The 19,695-nt window shown below is 42.9% G+C and overlaps 1 protein-coding gene across 1 annotated transcript in view; it reads right to left on the bottom strand.

Annotated features, from left to right (window-relative positions):
• The window catches only part of KIF15 (kinesin family member 15), a 417,226-nt gene that overhangs the window by 224,332 nt on the left and 173,199 nt on the right, over positions 1 to 19,695 (bottom strand). Inside the window, exon 28 of the mRNA XM_053714345.1 lies at positions 14,318 to 14,401. Within this exon, the coding sequence (XP_053570320.1) occupies positions 14,318 to 14,401 (84 nt within the window). The remainder of the gene's footprint in view (positions 1 to 14,317; positions 14,402 to 19,695) is intronic.

The raw sequence follows: 19,695 nt of genomic DNA, 5'->3' as shown, positions 1-19,695 counted from the left end.
TGTGCTACTAGAGGTCATCAGAAGCACATGCCAGATGAGGGAACAGGAACTATTCTGAACGGAATGTTAAAATAAAAAGATGTAGCCAGAACCAAAATATGGTTCAGGAAGGGAGCCACCGCAATTCTTGATCCCAGGCCACTGCTTTTAAACTCTTCCTCAGGTTAGCCGCACGAGAACCTGTGCACTAAGAGTTCTAGAACCTTAGTAATGATTTGGGGAGCCCTGGCCAGACCAAAAAGAAGTGCCTACTAAGTCCTTAGTAGTTTCCATTTAGAAGGACGGAACCTTGATAACATTATTGAGGCATTTCAGATCCAAAATAGAACGAAAATATTCCGTACCTTAGTATCAATCATATATGCAAAATTATAAACCTACCAAGACTACTTGCAGACTCAATTCTCAGAAAAAATTGCAAGCTACTGAATAAAAAGAAAGATTTGAAATAGGGCAAGATGCAATAGCCCTATGCATAATACCTCCCCGTATGGGAAATATCATGGAATCCTATCCAAAAAAGATAAGAAAAACAAAATTTATGCTTACCTGAAACTTCTTTCTTTCTTGACTCGATGAATCCACGGATCTTCTAATTACTATTGGGAATATCACTCCTGCCCAGCAGGAGGGGACAAAGAGCACCAAAGCAAAGCTGTTAAATATCACCTCCCTTCCCTCTAACCCCAGTCATTCGACCAAAGCAAAGGAGAGAAAGGAAGCAACAAGGTGCAGAGGTGTCTGAAGTGTATAACATACCAACAAACCTGTCCAAAAAGAACAGGGTGGGCCGTGGACTCATTGTGTCAAGAAATAAATACATTTATCAGGTAAGCATAAATTTGTTTTGTTTCTAATGACACAATGAGTCCACAGATCATCTAATTACTATTGGGAATCAATACCCAAGCTAGAGTACACAGATAAGGGAGGGACAATACAGGGAACTTGAACGGAAGCCACCACTGCTTGAAGAACCTTTCCCTCAAAAGAAGCCTCAGGTCAGGCAAAGGTATCAAATTTATAGAATTTTGAAAAAGTGTGAAGAGAGGACCAAGTTGCAGCCTTGCAAATCTATTCCACAGAAGCTTCATTTTTGAATGTCCAGGAAGAGGAAACAGCCCTCGAGAGCCGTAACTCTCTCAGGAGGCTGCTGTTCAGCAGTCTTATAGGCAAATCGAATGATACTCTTCAGCCACAAAGAGAGAGAAGTAGCTGTAGCTTTCTGCCCTTTACGTTTCCCAGAGAATACCACAGAAGACTGACGAAAATCCTCAGTCACCTGTAAATAGAATTTTAATGCACGCACCACGTCCAGATTGTGCGGAATACGTTCCTTCTAAGAAGGATTAGGACACAAGGAAGGAACAACAATCTCCTGATTAATGTACCGATCTGAAACAACTTTAGGAAGAAACCCTAACTTAGTACGCAAAACTACCTTATCCGAATGAAAAATAAGGTAAGGAGACACATACTGTAATGCCGAGAGTTCTGAAACTCTACGAGCAGATGAAATTGACTAACACTGGAGTGTATACACTGTTAGACGATCAGGACTCAACCTCTTTATTCTGTCAATTGAAGTCCGTAATACGGCCAAAAACTGTGACAAAGCTTTCTTTGCTACGGAACACAGGAAGAATAAGGGAGAAGTGCGTAACAAAATTTGCTGCTTACGTTCCACGGATTTCATCCTTACTTGTGGGATTTAACCTCCTGCTAGCAGGAAGAGGGAAGGAGCACCACAGCAGAGCTGCATATATAGCTCCTCCCTTCCCTCCCCCTCCAGTCATTCGACCGAAGTTAGGAAGAGAAAGGAAAAGCCAAAGGTGCAGAGGTGACTGAAGTTTAATAAACATAAATAATTACCTGTCTTAGAAATGACAGGGTGGGCCATGGACTCGTCATATCGTAAAAGAAATAAATTTATCAGGTAAGCATAAATTTCCTTTTCTTTTACAAGATATGACGAGTCCACAGATTTCATCCTTACTTATGGGATACAATACCAAAGCTATAGGACACGGACGAAAGGGAGGGACAAGACAGAAACCTAAACGGAAGGCACCACTGCTTGAAGAACCTTTCTCCCAAAACCAGCCTCAGATGAAGCAAAAGTGTCACATTTTAAAATGCCGATGAGGAAGCCACAGCCCTAGTGGAATGAGTCGTAATTCTTTCAGAAGGCTGCTGTCCAGCAGTCTCATATGCCAGACGGATGATACTCTTCAGCCAAAAAGAAAGAGAGGTAGCCATATCTTTCTGACCCCTATGCTTTCCAGAAAAAACAATAAATAAAGAAGATGATTGACGAAAATCTTTAGTCACCTGCAAGTAAGACTTCAGGGCACGGACTTTTTAGAAGAAGGATTAGGACACAATGAAGGAACAACAATTTCCTGATTAATATTCTTATTAGAAACAACCTTAGGAAGAAAGCCAGGTTTAGTAAGTAAAATCACCTTATCAGAATGAAAAATAAGATAAGGAGAGTCACATTGTAGCGCTGAAAGCTCGGAAACTCTACGAGCAGAAGAAATAGAAACCAAAAATAAAACCTTCCAAGATAACAACTATCTATGGAATGCATGGGTTCAAACGGAACCCCTTGAAGAACCTTAAAGGGACAGTATACACTCATTTTCATATAACTGCATGTAATAGACAATACTATAAAGAATAAGATGCACAGATACCGATATAAAAATCCAGTATAAAACTGTTTAAAAACTTACTTAGAAGCTTTCAGTTTTGCTTTGTTGAAAAGGTAGCTGGAAAGCCCACTGCAAGTGGGAAATAAGACACTTTTCCCCCCTCCCCCTTCTTTTGCATATGAAAAGACCCTTTACACAAACAGGAGCAAGCTGGAGAAGGTATACATCAGTACTCACATAAAACTTTGGGGCTTGGTTAGGAGTCTGAAAATCTGAGCAATGTTATTTAAAAATAAGCAAAACTGGGCTATATAAATAGATCATCTACAAAACATTTATGCAATGAAAAAATGAGTGTATAATGTCCCTTTAAGAACAAAATTCAAACTCCAGGGTGGAGCAATTGGTCTAAACACAGGCTTGATTCTGGTCAGAGCCTGAAAAAAAGACTGAACGTCTGGAACATCTGCCAAACGCTTGTGTAGTAAAATCAACAAAGCAGAAATTTGTCCCTTTAAGGAACTTGCCGATAACCCCTTCTCCAATCCTTCTGGGAGAAAAGATAAAATCCTGGGAATCCTAACTGTACTCCATGAGTAGCCCTTGGATTCGCACCAATAAAGATCTTTACGCCATATCTTATGGTAAATCTTTCTAGTGACAGGCTTACGTGCCTGAATCAAAGTATCAATGACCGAATCAAAGAACCCCGCTTAGATAAAATCAAGCGTTGGAAGGGTCCCTGAATGAGAAGGTCCTGACTCAATGGAAGCTTCCATGGCGGCAGAGAGGACATGTCCACTAGATCGGCATACCAAGTCCTGCGAGGCCACGCAGGCGACGACCAAGGCACTGCCAAGGCATCTATCAGTTCGGCCTGAGGATCCCTTGACCTGGAACCGTATCTTGGGAGCTTGGCATTCTGACGAGACGCCATCAGATCTAATTCCGGTCTGCCCCATCTGAGAATCAGAGTGGCAAAGACCTCCGGATGGATTTCCCACTCCCCGGATAAAACGTCTGTCTGCTTAAAAAGTCAGCTTCCCAGTTGTCCACTCCTGGGATGTAGATTGCTGACAGATAACAAGAGTGAGCGTCCGCCCATCAAATTATCTTGGATACTCCTGTCATCGCTAAGGGACTCTTTGTTCCTCCCTGATGATTGATGTAAGCCACAGTTGTGATGTTGTCCGACTGAAAACGGATGAATTTGGCCGAAGCCAACTGAGGCCAAGCCTGAAGCGCATTGAATATTGCTCTCAATTCCAGAATATTGATTGGAAGTAGAGACTCCGACTGAGTCCACACACCCTGAGCCTTCAGGGAATTCCAGACTGCACCCCAACCTAGTAGACTGGTGTCTGTTGTCACTATCACCCATGAGGGTTTGCGGAAGCACGTCCCTTGGGACAGATGATCCGGCGACAACCACCAAAGGAGAGTCTCTTGTCTCCTGATACAGATCTATCTGAGGAGACAAATTTGCATAATCTCCATTCCACTGCCTGAGAATGCTCAGTTGTAGCGGTCCGAGATGAAAACGAGCAAACGGAATGATGTCCATTGCCGCCACCATCAATCCAATTACCTCCATGCACTGAGCCACTGATGGCCGAGGATTGGACTGAAGGGCTCGGCATGTATTCAGAATCTTTAACTTTCTGACCTCCGTCAAGAATATTTTCATGGATAAGGAATCTATTAGAGTTCCCAAAAAGGGAACCCTTGTCTGTGGAAGTAATGAACTCTTTTCTAGGTTCACCTTTCACCCGTGAGTCCTCAGAAAGGACAGAACCATGTCTGTATGAGATTTTGTCAGATGGTAAGACGCCTAGATCAGAATATAGTTCAGATAAGGAGCCACAGCAATGCCCCGCGGCCTGAGAACCACCAGAAGTGACCCTAGAACCTTCGTGAAGATCCTGGGTGCTGTGGCCAACCCGAAGGGAAGAGCCACAAACTGAAAATGTTTGTCCAGGAAGGCAAACCTTAGGAACTGGTGATGATCCTTGTGGATAGGAATATGAAGATATGCATCCTTCAAGTCCACTGTAGTCATATATTGACCCTCCTGGATCAATGGCAGAATTGTTCGAATAGTCTCCATCTTGAAGGATGGGACTCTGAGAAACTTGTTTAGACTTTTTAGATCTAAAATAGGTCGAAACCTGCCCTCTTTTTTGGGGACCACGAAAAGATTTGAGTAAAACCCTTGTCCCTGTTCCAGTCTTGGAACGGGACGAATTACTCCCATAGTAGAGAGAGGTCTTTTACACAACGTAAGAACGCCTCTCTTTTTATCTGGTCTACAGACATTCGTGAAAGAATAAATCTCCCCCTTGGGAGCGAATTTTTGAATTCCAGTTGATACCCTTGGGACAAGATTTCTAGTGTCCAGGGGTCCTGAATATCTCTTACCCAAGCCTGGGCAAAGAGAGAAAGTCTGCCCCCTACTAGATCCGGTCCCGGATCGGGGGCCACCCTTCATGCTGTCTTGGTAGCAGCAACAGGCTTCTTGGGTTGTTTACCCTTGCTCCAAGCCTGGTTGGGTCTCCAGACGGACTTGGCCTGAGCAAAATTCCCTACCTGTTTAGCGGAAGAAGAGAGGACTCCTTTGAAGTTCCAAAAGGAACGAGAATTATTTTGTTTACCCCTCAGTTTAGCTGTTCTATCCTGGAGGTAGGAGATGACCCTTACCTCCCGTAATGTCAAATGATTTCTTTCAAGTCAGGCCCGAAGAGGGTTTTTCCTTTGAAAAGAATAGCCAAAAGCTTTGACTTAGATGACACCTTAGCAGACCAAGATTTTAACCATAACGCTCTAGAATGGCAAATCCGGCATTCTTAGCCGCCAATTTGGCAATCTGAAAGGCGGCATCCGTAATAAAAGTTAGCCAGCTTAAGAGCCTTAATTCTATCTAAAATGTCCTCTAAAGGAGTCTCAGTCTTAAGAGACTCTTCCAAGGCGTCAAACCAGAAGGCCGCCGCAGTGGTAACTGGTACAATGCAGGCCGTCTGTTGTAAAAGGAAACCCTAATGAATAAATAACTTTTATAGAAGACCCTCCAATTTCTTATCCATAGGGTCTTTGAAAGCCCAACTGTCCTCAATAGGAATAGTTGTACGCTTAGCCAGGGAAGATATAGCTCCCTCCACCTTAGGGACTGTTTGCCAAGAGTCCCGAACAGTGTCAGATATGGGATACATTTTCTTAAAATTAGGAGAAGGTGAGAACGGGATACCCGGTCTTTCCCATTCCCGCGTAATATTTTTCGAGATTTTCTTAGGAACCGGAAAAACATCCGGTAAGCAGGCACCTCTAAGTATTTGTCCATCTTACACAATTTCTCTGGTGGTACCACAATAGAGTCACAATCATCCAGAGTCGCTAAAACCTAACAAAGTAACAGGTGGAGGTGTTCAAGCTTAAATATAAAGGACATGACGTTCGAATCCGTCTGAGGTAACACACTTCCCGAATTGGAAAGTTCCCCCTCAGACAGAAGTTCCCTGACCCCCAATTCAGATCCCTGTGAGGGTACATCGGAAATAGCCAACAAAGCATCAGAGGTCGCAGTATTCATATTGACTTCTGTCCTGCTGCGTTTGCCCTGTAACACTGGCAACTTAGATAAAACCTCTGTAAGTGTAGATGACATAACTGCAGCCATATCCTGCAGAGTAAATGAAGTAGACGCGGTTGAAGAACCCGGCGTCGCTTAGGTGGGCGTTAAAGGTTGTGATGCTTGGGGAGAAAGTAGCGGCATACCCTGATTCTCATCAGACTGAGAATCATCCTTAGGCACACTTTCCTTAAAGAAAATCTGCTCTTTACATTGTAAGGCCCTTTCAGTACATGAGGGACAAAAAGTAAGAGTGGGTTCCACAATGGCATCTAAACACATAGAACAAGTAGTTTCCTTAAGTTCAGACATGTTAAGCAGACTAGCAATAGCAATAATAGTCGTTCTTTACTTGATATATTGGGCTCTGAAGTCAAATTACATAGCCAAAAATTTTTTAACTAAAAAGTGTACTGCACCTTTAAATAATAAAAGTGCAACAATTTTTCCGTTATCTCAAAAACAATGTTTGCAGCAATAAAAAATGTCCTTATGTGCCCAAATTAGCTTAACAATATTGCACCGCTTGTTTAGATATGTTATATATCAATTTATATCAAATTTATCAGTTAAAACAACTTTTTATCAATTCAGGCCCCTGCACCTCGCCACAGCTCTGCGCCTACCTGCCCCCAGATCACAGTAGCTCCTAAGTCCCTTTTTGTTTGCAGAAACAACTTAGGCCCCACCGGAGCCCAGGACCTTGCTGCCGATCCGGATGAATACTGTGCGGCTGAGCACGCAAAATTAGGCCCCGCACATAGTGGGCGTAACTCGAGCCGTACAGAGACCCGCATGGGTAGTAAAATAACATGCCGGTTCCCAAGTAAAATATTAAAAGCCATGTGCCCCTCTAACATACAACTCAATAATAAAGCGTAACTACATGAAAAACTGCACTCCCTCAGGCCAGTTATAACGATATAACAATGACAGCCCTTAGACAGCAAAACGCATCTAGCCCACACTGAATATACCTAAATGATATCCTTAGACATATTTAGCAATCCATATAAAAGGGAATCCCAGGTACACCATTTACATACATATAGTGCATACTGATTACCCCTCCCCAGATAGGGAATAATGTCAGCCTGTTCTGATGCATCAAGTCTCCCCAGAAACAAATGACTGAACATACCTCAATGCTGCTTGTAGCATGACACAGTTCTCCACACTGAAGATATTTCTTTTACACTACCTTCAACTGCTCTGTGGAAACCAGCAGGATCTTAGGTAATGTTTGCTAAGATCATCAACATCAGGGCAGAAAAATAAGAGGTCTCCATTCCTCTTAGGAATTAAGTGACTGACTATTTCCCCCTGAGAAAAATAGTACTCACTGGCACCATTTTAAAATAAAAAACTTCTTGATTGAAGAATCTAAACTAACACCTCACTTTACCTCTTCCTATCACTAACACAGGAAAAGAGAATGACTGGGGTTGGAGGGAAGGGAGGAGCTATATATACAGCTCTGCGCCACTTCCTGCTAAACAGGAGGCGTAATCCCATAAGGATGAAATCCGTGGACTCGTCATATCTTGTAAAAGGAAAAAATGATCCAGAGATAACCACAATTGAAAAGAATCCCTCGTCTTCTGCTCTAAATGTATTTGAGAAGACAAATCCGCATAATCTCCGTTACAGTGCCTGGAAGGTCAGAAATGGAACTGAGCAAACGGGATGATGTCCATTGTTGCTACCATCAGCCCTATTAACTCCATGTACTGAGCCACTGATAGCCGAGGAGTGGACTGAAAAGCTAGACAAGTATTGACAATCCTTGATTTCTTGACTTCTGTCAGAAAAATCTTCATCGATAGGGAATCTATTATGGTTCCCAAGAAAATTACTCCTGTATTCGGGACTAAGGAATTCATCCAAATTTACCTTCCCACTGTGAGATCGCAAGAAGGAAAACGACAATTCTGTGTGGAATCTTGCTGATTGTAAGGAAGGCGCCCAGAATCGTAAGCCTGAAGGATCCCTTATTTTTGAGAACTATGAGCAGATTGGAAAAAAAATCCCACACCCTGTTCCTGATCTGGAACAGGAACAATAACACCCATGTTGGTAAGGTCTCTTACACCTTGTAAGAACCCATCTTTTTTTATCTGGTCTGCAGACAATCTTGAAAGTAGAAAACCTGTCCCTGGGAGGCAAACTCTTGAATTCTAACATGTATCCCTGGGACACTATTTATATTGTCCAGGGATCCTGAACATCTCAAACCCAAGTCTGAGCGAAGCAGGAAAGTCTACCCCCTACAAGAGCCGATCCCGGATTGGGGGCATGCCGTTCATGTTGTCCTTGATTCAACAGCAGGCTTCCTGTATTGTTTTATCTTATACCAAGATTGATTGGGTCTCCATGTAGGCCCAGCCTGTCCCTGTTTGGGGACAGAAGAGGAGAATTTCCCTTGAAATTTTGAAAGGAACGAAAATTGCTCCGTCGTCCTTTTTTTTTGTTTCTCTTATCCTGAGGGAGAAGATTGCCTTTACCTCCCGATATCAGAGATCATTTCCGTCAAGTCAGGTCCAAAAAAACAAGGCGTTCCCCTTGTAAGGAATTGCTAACAGCATAAACCTAGGGAACAAGGTTTTAATCCAAGTACAACCAGGCCCGATCCTGCTTTGCTTCCGAGATCAGGCGTATACAGGGAGGCGTGGTTATTGGCCCATAAGGTGCACAAAATATATATATTTTTTTCTTTCAGATGACAAGTTGCAGGGAAACATTTGTAAAAATGAAGGAATTAGATCTTTAAAGAGCCTATCTACTAACCTGGATTTCATCCATAGAGGTTACCATCCTGAAAACAATGCATCAAACCTATATGCGCTCTAGTGACGGTAGCAATGGACACAGCTGGCTGCCATTGAAGATATTTTTATTTTTATTTTATTTATTTTTTTATAGATCCTCTAAATTTCTTGTCCATAGGATCTTAGAGAACCCGATTATCCTCTAAGGGTATAGTAGCTCTAGTGTTGGAGTCATCCGAGGCAGCCAAAAACTCCTATATTAACAAATGAGGTATTTTAGCTAAAATACTGAACCCGAACAACCTCAGGATCAAAGAAAAACATTACTACAACTTAGACTTATAATTCCCCCACAGATTCTATTTAAGTATTTTCCCCTTACAGATACATGGAAGAAAACATTCAAAATAACTACTAAATCAATCATCCTAAATGATTGAAAATATGTCCCTTAGTACTGTTTTCTACCTTAAGGGAAAACAGATAATGAAGGGAAAAAAATCCAGATGGAGTGAGAAAGGAAGCGCAGGGCACTGCATGTGGGCCATAAAGTTTTGGTACACTATAGGAGAAATGGCATAGTCTGTCCCCCCCTTAACAACAGTCTTGGTAGGAGTGGGGTCAGAAAAAAATGAATTTGCAATAAAAATTAATACATGAGAACCGTTACTGTCTCTTTAAATATTAAAATGAAACATTCTGATTTCTCTTTTAGTGTTTCTTTACTTTATTGATGAAAAAAAAAAAGAGAGTGAGTATATACAGGCGGAACATTAGAACTGTAAAAGCTCCCTCAACCTCTCAGCTTGACCCAGCTGAGGAGACAGTTTCTCTACTTAGTTTTGAATCAACTGTAGCGCTGTCCTTAAGCGCAATTACCCAGACAAAAATCCTCCATTCCTTCCGTACTACCAGATGTGTCAGGAAGGAGGTGCTGTCTGTACAGCGTAACTGCTAAGTGTTAACATCCTCCGAATCCGATCCTTCCAATAACCAGAAGCGATAGGTACAGGAGATGCGCAACTACTGGCGTCATTTACAAGGTCCGCCCTTTGTGGGCGTTTTCATAGCCATCTGACGGCAATGACCCAGACAAATTCCTGCGCGAGAAAGGAGGTGCTATCTGCACAGCGCAACATCTAAGTGATAAAATCCTCCAAGTCCACTCCTTCCGATAACCGGAAGTGCTGGGAAAAAGGAGATGCGCAACTACAGTGGAGCCATTTACAAGCTCCGCCCTTCGTGCAGGGAGATGAGACATGTATTTAACCCCAGAGCCTGCATCCTAACTGCCTTATGTAGTCCCCTAAATCATAAGGAGAAAACTGATAAACCCTTAGACAAGAGCCCAAAATTCCATGAGGTCTGAATTAAAAATAATAAAGTACCCAGACTTTTCCTGAGTTTCCTTCCTACTCCCAGAAATAAAGTCAGCATTTACCTCATTTTTTGCCTGGCAGCAAGGCAGTTCCATGTTTAAGAGGTCCTATCCCTCCCATGGACCTGAGAATGAAGAGAAAGTCCCGAGTTAGAATCTCTCAGGTTTTTCAGAGGCAGGGCAGCAATAATATATGGGAGGCGCAGTGAGAATTATGTCCCACAAGTTCCCATTGCTCTAAAGACACCAAAAGCTCTACTGTAGAGACTGATATGGACTACGAATACACCCTAGAACATAGTAGCACACTCTGGCACTACTTTAAAAACAAACTTTTGATTGAAGAATCTAATCTTACACCTTACTTTACCTCTTCCTATCACTAAATTTTCAAAGAGAATGACTGGAGTGGGAGGGAAGGGAGGAGCTATTTAACAGCTCTGCTGTGGTGCTCTTTGCCTCCTCCTGCAGACCAGGAGGTGAATATCCCACAAGTAAGGATGATGATCCGTGGACTCATCGTGTCTTTAAAAAGAAAAGACATCCCATCAGATACAACATAAAATATAAGGCAACCCGAAGATTAACGGAGCCCTATCTTTAAAAATAACACACACAAAAAAAAAAAAAAACCTGGGAAATAACAACAAATAACGAACAGGAGATAACACCCCCCATGTCTAATGGAGGTGAACCATTCGAATTAGACTGAAATTCCCAGTATGTATTAACGATAGGGTCATTCAATAACTGAAAGGGATGTCTAAGCAACACGCTAAGGCGTGCAATCCTATAAACGAAAGGCGCAACACTCCAGAACAAGGTGGAAGACCCGGGACAATAGGGCACGAGCACAATCTTAAATAAACGTCTCAACTCTGCAGACAGACCATTGCTAACACCCCGCATGGAGGAACCATAAACTGGGTTACCCGCATGTGTAGCAGTATGCATTGGTAGGAGGAATTCGCCTCCTGGAGGTCGGGGTCCCTCGAGGCGGAAGGCTCAGCAGGCCCCTAATTCCCTGAGCCTGGGGAACCAGGCACTCTAATATGGAATACGGAACAAAACTGGTGGATATGTCAACGAGGCCAATCCAGAGTCATCACCGGACACAGAATCTGAAATCAAAATAGTCTCGGTATCAGAATCCTCTGTAACTGAACCTGAAATGAGCATAGTCTCAGTTTCAGAATCCTCCAAAACTGGATAGAGGAAATATTAATATGGACTAAAGCAGTGATTTTCAACCTTTATTTTGCCGTGGCACACTTTTTTACATTAAAAAATCCAGCGGCACACCACCATCCCAAAATCACACATTGTAGCCTAATACAGTATATTATATATATATATATATATATATATATATACACACATACAGACACACACACTGTACTGTACTGTGCTGTCATGCCATGCCTCCTACAAACTAAGTGTTGCGTGCTGCTGCGTGAAAAGCCAGCACTAGGCACGTGTTGTGGTGGGTGGGGGTTCCTTCCAAGTGTGAATACGGGTCGGGAAGGCGAGCTTCCGCTGCGCAGTTACCCTCAGTCATCATCTCACTCAAAATAAAAAAAACGGCCCAGAATAAAAAACAAGCAAAATGTAAAAAATATGTCACACTGTTGTCAGTCTGCCGCGGCACACCTGAGGATCTCTCGTGGCACACTGGTTGAAAAACACTGGACTAAAGTATTAAACAAAAATGACACCTGACACCAACAATGGCTGGGGCACTCACCACCTCCTATGACCAGACCCCAGCGGACTAGAATATTCCTTTGCCACAAGGTCAGGAATGCGGAAATAGGGAACAGAACGCAACCACGTCCGAACACAAGGTGAACCGAACCGTCACTTCCAAAGGCCTCAAAGTTCCAACCACGAGCCCATAAACATCACACATAAGCAGGTTGAATCACATAAACATGATTATAAACCCCCTTGTTCAATAACCCCCCTCAGGAGATATTAAACCTCGATTCCAAGATACTAATGCAGACTCACTGAGACCCCTATGTCATATAGTTAGGCCCGCATGTGTCATATGTTGTAGCCCCTCGGGAAAAACATTCACCTTACGGTACATTGACGATAAAAGTAAAAGTAAACAATCTTACCGGAATCGACGCCGTGGAACAGGAACACGGCCCTTCAAGTGTGACTAATAGTGGCATCGCCTCCGCCATGGACTTGAGAGAAGAAAGCAGGCAGCAGAGCGAAGTTAGACAACGCAGATTGCTTGAGGAGCTGTTAATATGAGTCGGGATGGTTTCGCAGAGAGACTCTCCTTGCATCTCCGGGCTTCTAACTTTCATCCAAGCCCTCACTGAGAGACTGACAGGACTACTTAAAACTCCTGTCCCACGCCAAAGAGTAGTACACCCTCCATAAGAGACAAAAAATAAAAATTCTGACACTTCTCTGCCATCCTTCTGGGACGAAAGGCAAAGAATGACTGGGGGATGAGGGAAGTGGGAGGAGTATTTAAGCCTTTGGCTGGGGTGTCTTTGCCTCCTCCTGGTGGCCAGGTTCTTATTTCCCAAAACTAATAAATGCAGCTGTGGACTCTTTCCATTTATGAAGAAAAAACAATACACTTATTAATGTACTGTATGTTTAAATTGTTTATCGTTTTGCCGCAATGATTATTCAATCTTAATATTTTCCAAACCCCCTCCAGGGGGTACCAGTCCACTGCATCCTTTCCTGGATGACAACCTAGGTATTAATATGGCGGACTTTATCTGCAATGCACGTGCACAAACTTCAGAATACGTCACTCACTGTTTCTCTGTATTGAAAGCAGCAGACCCGCTCTGCAATAGATAGAGCGGGTGTGCTGCGTTCAATACAGGGAAATAGTGAGTGGCGTATCTGCACTGAAAAGGTGAGTGCTGTGCGTTAGTATAGTGTGTCCATTAGAATACTTCAGGCAGCATCAGCTTCACAAAACGAATTGTGCATGTGCTAGATGACAAACAAGAAGATTAATTATATTCATAGAATAGGGATCCTATTGGCGGATTATAACGGCAACTGTACAGCCCATATTAGTGGGTTGTCTGGACTGACTTCATTAGAAGAAAATAAAAATACATTTTATATATGGTACACTCATCGTTGGACAATGAAAGTAGGGGCATTTTATAACTTTATTCATTAGCAAACCATTTTCATATTCGTAATACACCAAAAAACAAACAGTAATCCTTTAAAAGTTTCATGATTGAGGCAGACAGTGCAGTTTTAAGAGGCTTTTCAATTTACTTCCTTTATCACATTATGCACACTTTGAGGCACCAGCTCTAACTGAGCATGTGAAAGTTCACAGTGTATACACATTCAAGTCTTTTAGTGGCTGATGGCAGTCACATGCTACAGGGGGCTGACAAATTGAAGTCATTTTGGAAATTTGACAAAAAAATAATCTATTGTGTACTTGTTGCTCATGCAATGCTACTGTTTCTAATGGTCCTTTACAACATTGATACTAAACTCTTCAAATCAAAGTTTACATTTCATCAGTTTTGTTAAAAAAAACAACTTACCTTTTCTACTTGAAAGCCGAACCAGCAATTCCCCTGCCTGCCACTGGTCTCTTCATATGTCAGAAATGAATCCGGCTTCCTTCAATCCCGGCATGGCCTCAGCCAATGTTTGCTCTTCATTTCTAATGTAAGAGAAGAGCGGCAGGCGGGGGATCGCTGGTCCGGCTGTCAAGAAGAAAAGTTAAGTATTATAAGAATTCCGGTGAAATGTAAACTTTGATGAATAGAAGTGCCCCTGTTTTTAATAGGATTTTTAAAAACCGTGCACACATTCGTCAAAGTTTAGATGTTTTCAGAGTATGTAAATATCAAACACTTAAAATATGCTGTGGTGGTACCTGTGGAAGAACTGAAGGGGAAGTCATATTACTGTGTCTTTCCTTGACATCTTGTTCGTTCCTTAACAATTCAAGTTCTTTGAGCTGAAGTGAAATACATTTGACAAATTACAACCACAGAATAGAAAATAACATTGCAAAGCCAGTCTGAAAAAACAGATCAATTAAAAGAGAGCAACACAATATTTAAGATTCTAGGACTCATGCTCTTGAGCATAGCCATACAAACAAATATTTCTAAAACATTGAGATACTCCCACTTAAAACTTAAAAAAAGGTTTCAGGACTGCTCAGGACTTTTCACCAGACATTCTCAAAATTTAATAAGAAAAAAACAAATTTCTTTCATATAATTGGCAAGTGTCCATGAGCTAGTGACGTATGGGATATACAATGCTACCAGGAGGGGCAAAGTTTCCCAAACCTCAAAATGCCTATAAATACACCCCCCACCACACCCACAATTCAGTTTTACAAACTTTGCCTCCTATGGAGGTGGTGAAGTTTGTGCTAAGATTTCTACGTTGATATGTGCTTCTCAGCATTTTGAAGCCCGATTCAAAATGTCACAGGGATGTGAAGGGAGAATCACCTATTGAATGCAATGCAATGCAATGCAATGGTTTTCCTAACGGGAGATCTATTTCATAGGATTTCTATTATCGGTCGTAGAGATTCATCTCCTACCTCCCTTTTCAGATCGACGATATACTCTCATATTCCATTACCTCTACTGATAACCGTTTCAGTACTGGTTTGGCTATCTGCTATATGTGGATGGGTGTCTTTTGGTAAGTATGTTTTGATTACTTAAGACACTCTCAGCTATGGTTTGGTACTTTATGTATTTATATAAAGTTCTAAATATATGTTTTGTACTTATATTTGCCATGATTCTGGTTTTCAGTATATTTCCTTTTGCAGACTGTCAGTTTCATATCTGGGAAATGCATTTTTTTAGGAAAATGTATTTCTTACCTGGGGTATAGTCTTTTTCAATTGACTGTCATTTTAAATTTGCGGGCAGAATTAGGCTTGCGAGGGTGCAAAATGACAAAGTATATTGCGTCATTCTTTGAGCAAGATTTTTTAAAGAGAAGCTACGTTCGATGACGCAAATTCGTCACTTCCGGCGTCTTAGTTGACGCCGAGTCCTTTCAGAAGGTTGCGTCTTCAATGACGCGAGTGTGTCATTTCCGGATGTTGTTAGCGCCAAAAAACAGAATTTATGCTTACCTGATAAATTACTTTCTCCAACGGTGTGTCCGGTCCACGGCGTCATCCACTTGTGGGAATATTCTCTTCCCCAACAGGAAATGGCAAAGAGCACAGCAAAAGCTGTCCATATAGTCCCTCCTAGGCTCCGCCCACCCCAGTCATTCGACCAACGGACAGGAGAAAAACAGGAGAAACCATAGGGTGCCGTGGTGACTGTAGTTAAAGAAATTCATCAAACCTGATTAAAAAACCAGGGCGGGCCGTGGACCGGACACACCGTTGGAGAAAGTAATTTATCAGGTAAGCATAAATTCTGTTTTCTCCAACATTGGTGTGTCCGGTCCACGGCGTCATCCATAACTTGTGGGAACCAATACCAAAGCTTTAGGACACGGATGAAGGGAGGGAGCCAATCAGGTTACCTAAACGGAAGGCACCACGGCTTGCAAAACCTTTCTCCCAAAAATAGCCTCCGAAGAAGCAAAAGTATCAAATTTGTAGAATTTGGCAAAAGTGTGCAGGGAAGACCAAGTCGCTGCCTTACATATCTGATCAACAGAAGCCTCGTTCTTGAAGGCCCATGTGGAAGCCACAGCCCTAGTAGAGTGAGCTGTGATGCGTTCGGGAGGCTGCCGTCCGGCAGTCTCATAAGCCAATCGGATGATGCTTTTCAGCCAAAAGGAAAGAGAGGTAGCAGTAGCTTTTTGACCTCTCCTCTTGCCAGAATAAACGACAAACAGAGAAGACGTTTGTCTGAAATCCTTTGTTGCTTCTAAATAGAACTTTAAAGCAAGAACTACATCTAAATTGTGTAACAAACGTTCCTTCTTTGAAACTGGATTCGGACACAAAGAAGGCACAACTATTTCCTGGTTAATATTCTTGTTGGAAACAACCTTTGGAAGGAAACCAGGTTTAGTATGCAAAACAACCTTATCTGAATGGAACACCAGATAGGGCGGATTACACTGCAGAGCAGATAACTCAGAAACTCTTCTAGCAGAAGAAATAGCAACCAAAAACAGAACTTTCCAAGATAACATCTTGATATCTATGGAACGTAGAGGTTCAAACGGAACCCCTTGAAGAACTGAAAGAACTAAATTCAGACTCCAGGGAGGAGTCAAAGGTCTGTAAACAGGCTTGACCCTGACCAAAGCCTGAACAAAAGCTTGAACATCTGGCACAGCTGCCAGTCGTTTGTGTAACAAGACAGATAAAGCAGAAATCTGTCCCTTTAGAGAACTCGCTGATAATCCCTTATCCAAACCTTCTTGAAGAAAAGAAAGGATCCTAGGAATTTTGATCTTACTCCATGAGAATCCCTTGGATTCACACCAACAGATATATCTTTTCCATATTTTATGGTAAATTTTTCTAGTTACAGGTTTTCTGGCTTGTATCAGAGTATCTATCACATAATCCGAAAACCCACGCTTAGATAAAATCAAGCGTTCAATTTCCAAGCCATCAGCTGGAGGGAAACTAGATAAGGATGTTCGAATGGACCCTGTACAAGAAGATCCTGTCTCAAAGGTAGCTTCCATGGTGGAGCCGATGACATATTCACCAGGTCTGCATACCAAGTCCTGCGTGGCCACGCAGGAGCTATCAAGATCACAGAGGCCCTCTCCTGTTTGATCCTGGCTACCAGCCTGGGAATGAGAGGAAACGGTGGGAACACATAAGCTAGGTTGAAGGCCCAAGGCGCTACTAATGCATCCACTAGAGTCGCCTTGGGATCCCTGGATCTGGACCCGTAGCAAGGAACCTTGAAGTTCTGACGAGACGCCATCAGATCCATGTCTGGAATGCCCCATAAGAGTCAACTGGGCAAATATCTCCGGGTGGAGTTCCCACTCCCCCGGATGGAATGTCTGACGACTCAGATAATCCGCCTCCCAGTTTTCCACTCCTGGGATGTGGCTCGCAGATAGGTGGCAGGAGTGATCCTCCGCCCATTTTATGATTTTGGTCACTTCTCTCATCGCCAGGGAACTCCTTGTTCCCCCTGATGGTTGATGTAAGCAACAGTCGTCATGTTGTCTGATTGGAATCTTATGAATCTGGCCTTTGCTAGTTGAGGCCAAGCCCTGAGAGTATTGAATATCGCTCTCAGTTCCAGAATGTTTATCGGGAGAAGAGACTCTTCCCGAGACCATAGACCCTGAGCTTTCAGGGAGTCCCAGACCGCGCCCCAGCCCACTAGACTGGCGTCGGTCGTGACGATGACCCACTCTGGTCTGCGGAAGCTCATTCCCTGGGACAGGTGATCCTGGGTTAGCCACCCACGGAGTGAGTCTCTGGTCTTCTGATCTACTTGAATCACTGGAGACAAGTCTGTATAGTCCCCATTCCACTGTTTCAGCATGCACAGTTGTAATGGTCTTAGATGAATTCGCGCAAAAGGAACTATGTCCATTGCTGCAACCATCAACCCTACTACTTCCATGCACTGAGCTATGGAAGGTCGTGGAAGTGAAGAACTTGACAAGCGTTTAGAAGTTTTGACTTTCTGACATCTGTCAGAAAAATCTTCATTTCTAAAGAATCTATTATTGTCCCCAAGAAAGGAACTCTTGTCGACTGAGACAGGGAACTTTTTTCTAGGTTCACCTTACATCCGTGAGATCTGAGAAAGGCCAGAACGATGTCTGTGTGAGCCTTTGAAAGAGACGACGCTTGTATCAGAATGTCGTCAAAGTAAGGTGCCACTGCAATGCCCCCTAGTACCTTTGTGAAAATCCTTGGAGCAGTGGCTAGCCCGAATGGGAGAGCCACAAACTGGTAATGTTTGTCCAGAAAGGCGAACCTTAGGAACTGATGATGATCTTTGTGGATAGGAATATGTAGATACGCATCCTTTAAATCCACGGTAGTCATAAATTGACCCTCCTGGATTGTAGGCAAAATAGTTCCAATAGTTTCCATTTTGAACGATGGCACTCTGAGAAATTTGTTTAGAATCTTTAAATCCAGAATTGGTCTGAAGGTTCCCTCTTTTTTGGGAACTACAAACAGATTTGAGTAAAACCCCAGTCCTTGTTCCACAGTTGGAACTGGGTATATCACTCCCATTTTTAACAGGTCTTCTACACAATGTAAGAATGCCTTTCTCTTTATTTGGTTTGAAGATAAGTGAGACATGTGGAACCTTCCCCTTGGGGGTAGTTCCTATAATTCCATTAGATAACCCTGAGAAACTATTTCTAGTGCCCAGGGATCCTGAACATCTCTTGCCCAAGCCTGAGCGAAGAGAGAGAGAGTCTGCCCCCTACTAGATCCGGTCCCGGATCGGGGGCTACTCCTTCATGCTGTTTTGGTAGCAGCAGCAGGCTTTTGGCCTGATTACCCTTGTTCCAGCCTTGCATCGGTTTCCAAGCTGGTTTGGTTTGCGAAGCATTACCCTCTTGTCTAGAGGCTGCAGGGTTGGAGGCCGGTCCGTTCCTGAAATTGCGAAAGGAACGAAAATTAGACTTATTCCTGGCCTTGAAAGGCCTATCTTGTGGTAGGGCATGGCCCTTACCCCCAGTGATGTCTGAGATAATCTCTCAATTCTGGCCCAAAAAGGTTTTTTTCCCTTGAAAGGGATATTAAGCAATTTTGTCTTGGAAGATACATCCGCTGACCAAGACTTTAGCCAGAGCGCTCTGCGCGCCACAATTGCAAACCCTGAATTTTTCGCTGCTAATCTAGCTAACTGCAAAGCGGCATCTAAAATAAAGGAATTAGCTAACTTAAGTGCGTGAATTCTGTCCATAACCTCCTCATACGGAGTCTCTCTACTGAGCGACTTTTCTAGTTCCTCGAACCAGAACCACACTGCTGTAGTGACAGGAATAATGCACGAAATAGGTTGCAGGAGGTAACCTTGCTGTACAAAAATCTTTTTAAGCAAACCCTCCAATTTTTTATCCATAGGATCTTTGAAAGCACAATTATCCTCGATAGGAATAGTAGTGCGCTTGGCTAGTGTAGAAACTGCCCCCTCGACCTTAGGGACTGTCTGCCATAAGTCCTTTCTGGGGTCGACCATAGGAAATCATTTCTTAAATATAGGAGGGGGGACAAAAGGTATGCCGGGCTTCTCCCACTCCTTATTCACTATGTCCGCCACCCGCTTGGGTATAGGAAAAGCGTTGGGGTGCACCGGAACCTCT

This window comes from Bombina bombina, chromosome 5 (genome assembly GCF_027579735.1).
Source record: "Bombina bombina isolate aBomBom1 chromosome 5, aBomBom1.pri, whole genome shotgun sequence".
Lineage (NCBI taxonomy): Eukaryota > Metazoa > Chordata > Amphibia > Anura > Bombinatoridae > Bombina > Bombina bombina.
This window is presented reverse-complemented; position numbering and strand designations above follow the sequence as displayed.